At 59.4% G+C, this 10,019-nt stretch overlaps 2 protein-coding genes across 2 annotated transcripts in view; both read right to left on the bottom strand.

The window, feature by feature from the left end:
• Positions 1-4,084: 4,084 nt before the first annotated feature.
• On the bottom strand, positions 4,085-5,202 carry OXER1 (oxoeicosanoid receptor 1). The gene is given in 4 exon segments (XM_007472124.1): positions 4,085-4,623; positions 4,626-4,804; positions 4,806-4,971; positions 4,974-5,202. Coding segments are annotated over 4 exon segments (1,113 nt in total).
• Positions 5,203-7,677: 2,475 nt separating this feature from the next.
• The window catches only part of HAAO (3-hydroxyanthranilate 3,4-dioxygenase), a 13,579-nt gene continuing 11,237 nt past the window's right edge, over positions 7,678-10,019 (bottom strand). The window contains exons 8-10 of the mRNA XM_007445739.1: positions 8,507-8,575; positions 8,235-8,317; positions 7,678-8,136 (exon numbers count right to left, since the gene is read on the bottom strand). Coding sequence (XP_007445801.1) covers positions 8,058-8,136; positions 8,235-8,317; positions 8,507-8,575 — 231 coding nt within the window. The 3' untranslated portion in view covers positions 7,678-8,057. The remainder of the gene's footprint in view (positions 8,137-8,234; positions 8,318-8,506; positions 8,576-10,019) is intronic.

Genomic DNA, 10,019 nt, shown 5'->3' with positions numbered 1-10,019 from the left:
CACGAACCCGTGTCCCCTGCATCGGCAGGCGGACTCTCAACCACCGCGCCACCAGGGAAGCCCTGTCTGGGGGTTTTATGTTCGGCTTTCACCCTCATAAAAGATGGCTCTTTTTAATTTTTTTTTTTTACTCTCATGCTCTTTTTTATTGTTACATTCCTGGTTTTCTTCCTACTTCAAGGTTTCTTCTGGGCACTTCACTGGGTCTTCTTTTGTTTGTCCCTTACTTGTGGGGATTTTTTAAAGGATGGTTCTTGGTCCTCTTCATTCTCCCGCAGGTGACCCCATCCATCCCCGTAAGGTCAGCTCTCATCAGTAAGAGGGAGAGTCTGAAATCCAGTCTCCAGCCCTAAGTGTGATGCTGCACGTCCTCCAAGCCCCTCCAACTTGTCTTAACTCTGTGTCTTTTCCTATGAACCTGCTCTACCACCTGTTCTTTAATGCGTCAGTGTCCACCCATCACCCACAAAGTTGCCTCTCTCCTTGATGTGGGCTGTGCCTCTCTGTCTGTACCTTTGCAGACTGCCACTGCCCTTGCTTGGAATACAGACCGTTTCCTCCTCAGGTCCTACTCAGGTCATCTCCCACACTCCTCACCAGTCTGTCCACACTGTTACCAGAGTAACTGATCAAAATGCAAGACAGATCATCCTCGGCTTCTTAAAAACCTCACACACACTCCCTTTCCTGCCTTATTGGGTTGTCTGCACGACCCTTCCAGGCTCCTGAGATTGCAGGGCCCAGACTGTCTTTCCTGCCTGTCTCCCAACTCTGTCCCTAGGCCTCCTCCTCCCTTGCCTCAGTGATCTCACCCTTCCCTGCACACCGAGTCTTCTCACAGCTCTGTGCCCTTGTTCATGCCCTTCCCTATGCCAGGGATGCCGTTCCCTTTGCTACATTCCTCATCCTCCAGGACTCAGCTCACATGCATCGCCCCCTGTCACCCCCCCATTCCAACCCCTGTGCTCTTGTGCTGTCATCGGTGCGTTACTACCTCTCAATCCCGCTGGCTTGGGTTGCATTTGATCCATTTGCGGGTCTGTCTCTCCCAGGCTTGGCCTGACGGGGCTCAAGGTCAGAGACCTATCGTCTGACTTTGTGGCTTAGGGTCTGGGCTGTGGTGTGTGCCCAGCAAATGCTGGATGATTGGTGGCTTCAGGCCTGTCAGCCCAGCCATGCCTGCCTACCCCCTGCACACGAGTCCCCAGGGTAAAGTCATGGAAGCCGTTTTTTCACCCCTCAAGGGGACAGCGGGTCACATTAGGAAGGGGAGAGAGGTGCTGCCCAACATGTTCACCGAATAGTACAGCCCGTCCCAGGGACCAAAATGCTATGTAGAAGCCAAATGCAGGAAATAGGGTCTCTGCTCAGCCTTGTACCACCTCCCACTCACCTTGTACCCCCACAGCCAGTACCCTCCCACCAGTAGAAAATGCTGCACTTCAGCACAGTTTGCCCTCTCCCCTCCCCTCCCCCATCCTCTCTCACCCCTTGTCCCCTCCCCCCTCCCCATAATAACTACCTTCCTCACTCAGTGCTCTGGCATATCAGTTACTTCCATCTCTAACGCCTGGAGCTGAGCAAGGGCCAGGGTTACTGTTGCCCTTTCACACATGGAGAACCAGTCCTGGGAGGGGCACAGTGGGTTGGGACCAAGGTTAGGACCAGGGGGTCCTTCCATGCAAGAGAGTGTGGAGGCAGCCTGAAGCCCTGCTTCTCTCCCATGAGGGGACACCCAGACCCCTTTTAGAGAGTGCCTTGTCAGTGGGGAGAGCTGAGGGGCAAGAAGGATCCCGGGGAAGGTTAGGAGTGTGGGCCCAAACCCTGTGACCAGCCTCTACCTGGGACTTCTTGAGGGGGAGAGACAGCAGTGCACATAGGCCACGGGGACCATCTGGTCATTTCCCTTATGTCAGGTCAGGAGAGTGAGCCCGGCTCCTGAGAGGGCGGGGGGTGGCGGTGTTGAGGGGAAGGGCCCAGGGAAGGGAGGACCAAGGAAATGGCACGTGGAGCCCCATTTGCCCCTAGAGCTGCTCTGAAGCCAGGCAGGTACAAACGTGGGGAGAGATGGTATCAGAGGGAAGGTGCCTGGTGTTCATTCAGCACACACGTTAGTGCCCCTTGGAGGGGGTGCTCCACGAGAAAGGGCTCAACGCCCTGCCTCCAGGAGCACTTGGACCTCTCATAAGAATGTCTGACTTAGAAATGACAAATCTCAGGTCGGGCTGGCGTAGGCTTGGCCCGCTCCCCTCTGTGGCAGCAGGGGGTGGCGAGGCGGGGAGTTCCTAGGAGTGGCTCTACCAGCAAGAAAAAGGCGGCAGCAGAGTGGAGGGCTGGAGCAGGGGACCATGTGGGGGCAGAGACACCCGGGGAGCCCCCTTGGAGGGGCCTGGGCGGCACACCCATTTCCATCACTTGGTTTGGGTTCTCAGTATTTCTGTGGGTTTCTGACAGCGGCTGGTGAGTTTTCAGAAAAGGGAAGATGGCCAGAGACACACCAGGTTTTAATACCCATCCAACCTGTCCCCCAGGCCACCTCCCTCTGCCTGACACGTTCTGTCTCCCACCTCAGCATCCACACGGCATCCAGCTGCCTCCCTCCTGGGATGTGGTTGACCCTCCTGGGCCTTGGCCACCACTCCTGAGGACTTTTAACAGAGGGAGGGCACCCCTGTCCACAATATCAGAGGGTTGGACTAAGAGGATTAAAACAGTTGAGGGGAGGGGCTTTGGCCCCCATCGTCAGACCCTGTATCTGAGGCCTAGAGGCCTGTGGCTGGGGTGGTGAGTAGGGAACCAGTCCCAGGCCCTTCTGTCCCCCGCAGCAGGGAGGACGTATGTCTACTGGGGGCAGATGTTCATTCTCCTGAGGTGGCTAGGGCTGGGGACACATGGCGTTCAGGAGGTGCATATTTGGGACTTTAGTGGCTTCTGTGTAGCCCTTCGGAAGCCTTGAAGGCCACGCACCCCCAATGACTCCGGCTGTGGACAACAGGGCCAACCACTCTCCCCGCCAAAGAAACCCCTGATTCATGCCCAGTGCACACCTTGTGCTTGGGGGCCCCAGGTCAACAGATGTATTAGCCCAGGTGGTCTCAGACACTGACACAGGCGTATTGAACAGAACAGAAGGGGGAGAGATGGGCAAGATGGCTTTGGGCCTGGGGGAGGGCGGTGAGCTTGCTCTGGTGACCTGGAGACCCCTGCCCCCATCCAGCATCCTGTCCTGGTGGGGTAGCAGCCACCACGGGTTCCAGGGCCAGAGAAGGGTACTTGGGGTTGAGGAAAGGCAGGGGAGGGGGTCCAAGCCGAGCCAGGAGCCTGAACTGGATGGAGGTGGTAACTTCCCAGGCTGAAGATCCTCACGTGGTCCCGCAGGAGAGTAAGTCAGGGGCCTCCCAGGGATTCAGGTGGGCAGCCCATCCCGTGAGCCTGAGGACCTCTCCCAGGGAAGCGTTCTGACTTTAAGGGCACACCAGGGCTCCAGGATCAATGTGGAAGCTTCTGTTCTTGCTTCTGTCCCCAGAGTGTCCCTTCATCTTGGGGAACTCACTTTGAACCCTCCTGATGCCAGAGCCAGATGCACCCAAAGGTAACTTATTGGTTTTCCTTAGAACAGCTGAGGCAGCCTTGCATTTTCAAAAGGAAGTTTATTAGTATTGAAAAAGACAAACTGGAGATCACAGAAAATGCAGCTGTCTAATTTCTAAAGCAAGACTTCTGCTCTCACAGTCCTCCAGCTCTGGCCCGGGCCAGGGCAGCTGTGTGGCCCTCTGCCTGAGCTGGAGTCCCGGAGCCCCTGCCTGTCTCCACCTGCCATCATGCTCTGTGCTTTGGGGACATCATCTGGGACACACGACTCCAAGCCAAGACCCTTTTCTCTCCCTGCCACCCACCTGGCTCCTGCAGATGTCCCTTGTCCAGTTGGTTGAGGGACCCTGTGCTGGCAACAGTCCAGGGAGTGACCCTGTCCCTCCAGCCCAGAGCCTGGCAGTCCTCCCTCCTGTGGTACCGCAGCAGGGCCCCCGTCCTGGGAGGGCCTTCCTGGTCAGCCCTCCTCCGAGATCTCCTGCGACACCTCTGCCTACAGCCTCTCTGCGGCCACCACCTTCCCAGAGGGCGCCCGGCACCAGGCAGAGGGCTGGTAGGTGCTCTCGTCGCTGGCGGAGGCCTGCCAGCCCTGGGTGGGGCCCAGCAGGGCCCGGCCCTGGCAGAGGAAGTTGGGGTTGGAAAAGCAGTAGAGCATGGGGTCCAGGGCACTGTTGAGGTAGGTGAAGGCCAGGGAGCCATGGAAGAGCTGCGAGCAGATGTCCAGGGTGCAGCGGGCGTGCAGGTGGAAGGCCACGATGGAAGCTTTGCCGAAGATGATACTGCGCAAGAAGCAGGCCGCGTAGATGGCCACGGCCGCAGCCAGCATGCACACGGCCCTCCACGGGCCCGCCTGCACGTCCGGGCCGCGGCACCGGATGGTGAGCATGGTGTTCATTATGGCAAAGAGGATGAGCGCCAGCGGCAGGAAGAATTCCAGCACGGACAGGGCCTGGTGCCAGTGGAGTGAGGCCGAGGGGCTCGTGCCCAGCTGGTAACTGAGGCAGGAGTGGCTGGAATCGGTGGTCGGGAACAGTGCCCGCTGAGGAGCAGGATGCCCCCCCAGAGTCCCCCGGCCCCCCGGGCGGCTGCCCACACGGCGGCCCTGCTCAGCACGTGCTGAGGCCGCACCACCTTCAGGCAGCGGTCGAGTGAGACGGCCACGAGGGAGACCGTGCTCGCTGAGCGGTTGGCGGCGATCACGAAGAGGGTAACTGCAGGCAGTGGCCCCGAAGCGCCAGGTCTCGTGGAGGGAGTGGCAGTCCACGCGAAGAGGCCGGTTGGTGATCAGGAGGAAGTCGCCCACCACCAGGCTGACCAGGGGCACAGCGCTGGACGCCCAGGGCCGTGCGTGGAAGCAGCAGAGGAAAAAGGCCAGGCTGTCCCCACCAGGCCTGGGACAAATTCCACGCTCAGGACTGGCGCCGGGAGGGCAGACACCATCGGGGAGGCGGCCAGGTGGCCGGGAGCCAGGGCCTCTCCAGGTGACCCCAAAGCAGTGGTGAAGGCAGAGGGCGAGGAGGCGGGAGGGAGTGAGGAGGGAGAGAGGGAAGGAAGGGGAGAGGGCGAGCTCAGGTTATGAAGTTCCGTGGGCTGCTTGCGCCTTGCGGTCATCCTACCCCCCCCACGAGAGTGTTCAAGGATTAGTGCTTGCTATCAGCCGGCCACCGCGATGACTCAGTACCCTGAGGTTTTCATCAGCATCCTCGCAGCCACTGAGAAACCCTGTGTTCCTATTTGCAGGCAAAGGGGAGCCCTGCAGCCTGCCCTCCCTCCCTCCCCGCCTCCCCTCCTACCGGGTGGCCTGCCTGTGAGGTCTCTAAGCTTGGCCTCGGTTGGAATCTGCCGTTGCCCCTGGCAGAGGAGGATGCAGGGCTCAACAGGGTGAGTGGAGGCCCAGAGAAACCCTGAAGTGGGAGGAAGGCCCAGCTGGGGTGAGGTTGGGGAGAGTGTTCACAGCCCTGAGTGGTCAGACATTGGCTTGCCTGAAGGCAGGATCTTGTCCTGGCAACTCAGAGCCTCCGGTTCATGCAGACCACCCTGGACCCCTCCCAGCCCATCATAGATGCAGACCGGGTGGCTGCCTCCCTGCCCCCACCAGCTCTGGCAGCAGGGACTGTGGAGCCAACAAGACATCGTCCTGGGAGAGGGAGCGGGAGTCCAGTCAACACCTTGACCGTCGTGCTCACAGCCTGGTGAGAACAGCCTGCTGTACGTCCGCCAGCCTGCTGTCGTTATTCCCAGATTCCTGATGCTTCCAAAGTCTGTGATGGTCCACATCCGTGATGCAGTACATCCCACAGGCAGAGGGCTCCCCTGCCAAGTTTCTACGGCCATGGCCTGGGGACATGGGGGCTTCTCCCACAAACAGAACAATCTTGAGAGTCCTCGAGTTTCCCTGCCACTGTCCACCCCACTTAGCCGGCCATCACCCAGTACTCCCTGCCGAGAGGGGAGTGGGAAGCTGTGGCTGGCTTCAGATAAGGTACGAGTCCTGCTCCCCTCTGCGTGGTATTCTCATGAGCCCATGGCGCCAGGCCTGCGGGCAGAGATGAGGGCCCGGGACTCCTGGTAACCTGGGACAGCACCAAGAGAGGCTGTGGTTCCAGGCCCCAGGATCTGACACGCCCCACCCGCTTGCCTCCATGCCAAATGGCTGTGGTCAGCAGGGCGCTGCGTGCTGCCAACTCTGAGTCTCTGGGTTTCAGACGCAGTGGCCGTTGGCCCCTCTCCCACAGATCCTCCAGGCCTTTCCGCTGCCCTGGGCTCCCACTGGCCAAGGCTGAGGGCAGATAGGCCGTAACCACGGGGTGCAGGGTGGCGGGAACACCAGACTGAGCTTTGAATACAGACAAGCCTGGGGTGGAAACAGGGCTGCCTGCTTTCCAAATCTCTCTGAGCCTCATCTGTAAAATGGGGGTGCTACCACCTTCTTGGAGAGTTGTAAGGATTAAATGAGGTCATGTATGTGAAAACGTCTAGCAAATTCCCTGGCACAGAGTCGGTGTTCAGAAAAACAGGAGATCTAATTTTCGTGATTTTCTGTCTTGGATTAGGCCCACCCTTGGCACTAGGGGGCCCTTCTCGTGGCCACGTGCACCCTGCCCAGGGGGCCTCCCTGGGACATTCGTGTGTTCCGTCCTCAGCTCCTGTACAGAGAAACACATCACTGCAGCCCGAGCACACGGCCAGCCTCTGCCCTCACTGCCCTGAACTGGTGGAAGGATAGGGGGAGGCTGGTGGTGTTTCTTCATTGCTTGTAGGAGAGGAAATCCTCTAGAGCGGTAGGTGGGTGAAGGTCCCGACATCCCTCAGGGCCGGAAGTCCTTTCAGCAAAGTCAGGGTCTCCTTTGCCGATGTCAGTGGAGGGGATCGAAGCAATGAGCCGGGAGGCTGGGGCGGGGGAGGCAGGGTTCAGACCCAGGTTTTCTGGAGGAAGCGCTGCCTCTACCCAGGGACCTGTTTCATCCAGATCCAGCTTCAGTTCCCCCCACGTGCGACCCCTCACCAACTTCTCAGTGAAGCCCCATGAAACCGAGCCCACATCTCCCTCTGCAGGTTGCATGATTCGTCTCTACCCACTGCTGCGTCTGGGGCCCGCAGCACTCCTGGACCCCACGGGGGGGCCTGTACATAGCAGGGGGAGAAGGGGGAGGAGGCCAGACAGCCCTCCCCGCTGCTGCCAAGCTCCTGAACAGCTTTACGCCCCTCTGAAGGCTCATCGCAGTCTTTGTGTATTAACTGTGCTTCACTCCAGCTGGGGGGATTTTGTGTTTTTAGTATTTCTACGTTTTCTACAATGAGCACAAGTCACTTCAGTTACCGGGGAGAGATGCTATATTTTAAAGTTATGTAAAAAGAGTAAGAAAGAGAAAGAGGCAGAGGGACATCAGCTGTGCCGCAGGACAGGCATAGGAGCTTGCATGGAGGGGCCACACACACAGCATGAGGGCTTCTCTACAAGCAGGGGGACCTGGCCACAGACCCTCCACAAGGTCCACAGTCACCCAGCGCTCCAGATCTCCCTCCCCCCTGCACACACACACAGTCATGGGAGCACCAGGTGTCTGCCAAAGATCACAGGCTCTGTGTGTGCAGACCCGTAGGTGCCCGTCTGTCAGGAAGCCTTTACTGAGGACCACCTTGGCAGCAGGCAAGTGCTGCGCTGAGCCTGTGGACGGAGGGATGGAGAGGACCCTGGCCTCAGGGAGCAGTCCGCCCGGCAGAACCCTGCAGGGCAGTGGGCTGAAGCTGTTAGGGGTGAAGGGGAGCTACGGCCCCCGGGAACCTGGCATCCTGGAGAGGACAGGAGGAGGATGGATGACAGTGATGTCCAGGACCCAGCCCGGGAGACGCTGAGTCACTCGGCAGCAGTGCACATAGAAGCGGTGGGGCTGGGAGAGTTACTCGGCAGGGGTGGCGCTCGGGGGCACCCTGTGGCGGCTCTGGGCCCGCAGCATGAGGATCAGTCACCCCAGGGGCTTCTTGCGGGCAGGGTCCTGAGTCACAGACAGGGCCGTGGAGCCTTGCCCTCGTTCCCAGCTATACCTGTGGCGAGGCAGGTGGGCGGGGCTCAGACAAGGCTGGGATCCCAGGGAAAGGTGGGCAGTCCCACAGTTGGGGGTAAATCCTCCCCGGGTACTCACGCGGTCCCAGCTGGCACCAGGAGGCTGTCATCGGGGGTCAGGCTCAGGCGCTGTCCTTCCATCGTCACCACCGAGGAGCCCTCCTAGGAAAGAGGAGTGGGAGAAGCAGATGGAGGCTGTCAGGCCGCGGCACCTGTCTGAGCATCCCTGAGTCAGCCTTGGCAAGGAGGCCTGGGAGCCGGTCCAGGCTGTGGGCACCCCAGGAGCAGCCTGGTCCTCACGGGCAGGCAGGAGGCTGTGTCCCCCCCCGCCCTGCCCCCGGGCCCACTTGCCAACTGCCACAGCCACACGTCCACGTCCTGTCTTGGGCCTTCGCTGCTGCCTTGTCCACAGACCATCACCTGGGGGGAAGTGACACAGAGCTTTCCGGCGCATCCTGCCCCACGTGGGAGATGGCCTTGAACCTGGCCCCGAGACACCAGGCCTGCGTGGCGCAGGGACGGGGCCCGCAACACAGCCTCATTTCCAGGTGCGGAGCAGAGAGCTGGCCTTGGAGAGGAAGGCTGCCCAGGCCACAGGGCGCCCTGGCCACCTGCTGTTAGGGATCACACGTGCCTGCCCTCCACACCCACCTCCACGTGCTGACCCATGTGGAGGCACGCCTACCAGGGGCACACGAGGCATGTGTGTGTACATGGCACAGTGCAGACGCACGTAGGACACACACATGAACTCCCCAGAGGATGCCCACCTCCCTTCCTCGTGAGAGGTTAGGAGTCTGGCCTAAGGAGGAGGAGGGAGGTGGGAGGGGATGAATGAGAGGGAGAGGGAGGCCGAGCAGCTCTGACCTGCATCAGCCGGAAGCCCACAGCTGCTGTGCAGGGCACGCTCCCAGCGGCCCAGAGTGGGACTCAGTAGATGGTGGCTGGAGGGAACTGAAGCAGGGAGAAGGAGGGGTGTGAAAGAATGGGGTGGCAGGGGCGTGGTGGGGCGTGCCGGCTCTCAAAGCCCTGTGTAAGCTCAGGGCTCGGCTGGCTGGGCCTTTTAGGGCAGGTCTGCATCCAGTGATCATCCCTCCACGGGGGTATCTAATGCAAACTCCAAGGGATGTACCAGTGGCAAACGGTAAAGCGTAAGTGAACGTGAGCCTCCGGGCAGCTCTCCTCGTCACCACCCTTGCCCTGCTGATCCAGTCCTCACTCAGGCTACAGTGATCTTTCTGAAACACCACTGTAGCCTGGTCAGCCCCCTGCTCCCCGCTTCAGCACCTGGGTGAAGCTCTCTTGTTTCCAGGATTCGTCCTTGCACCTTGCCCAGCCCAGGAGAGCCGCTAGCACGTGGGCACTGCCTGCTACTTTGGCCATCTACCAATTGTATCTGCTGCCCCCACTCCTCTGTCCTGGTTCCCCAACCTCAGCTATTTGCAGTGTCAGCCTGTTTCAAGCCTCCATGCCTTTGCTCAGGCTTCTCCTTCACCTGGAATGGGCTCTCCATCTCCCTTTCTTTCTTTTGCAAACTCCTACAATAGCTTTAAAACTCAGCCTATATATCACCTCCTCCAGGAAGTCATCCCTGACTTCCCTCACAGCCTGGTTCTTCCTTTATCCTCCTATGGCTTCCTGTAGCTTCTCTACCAAAGAATGTATCACATGATCATGGCAACTGTTAACTTCTCCATTTACTCGACCATACACTCTCTGAGACAGTGACTCTATCTTATTTTCCTACTAAAGCCTGAAACATAATAGGCACTCAATAAATGTTGAATGGAAGGAGGCGAGCCTTGTTTGGGTCTCTCTCTGTGCAACTCTCCACCCAACCCTCACCCGCAAATATCTCTTTCCC

Source organism: Lipotes vexillifer, unplaced genomic scaffold, assembly GCF_000442215.2.
Source record: "Lipotes vexillifer unplaced genomic scaffold, Lipotes_vexillifer_v1.1 scaffold278, whole genome shotgun sequence".
In the NCBI taxonomy this organism is placed as follows: domain Eukaryota; kingdom Metazoa; phylum Chordata; class Mammalia; order Artiodactyla; family Lipotidae; genus Lipotes; species Lipotes vexillifer.
This window is presented reverse-complemented; position numbering and strand designations above follow the sequence as displayed.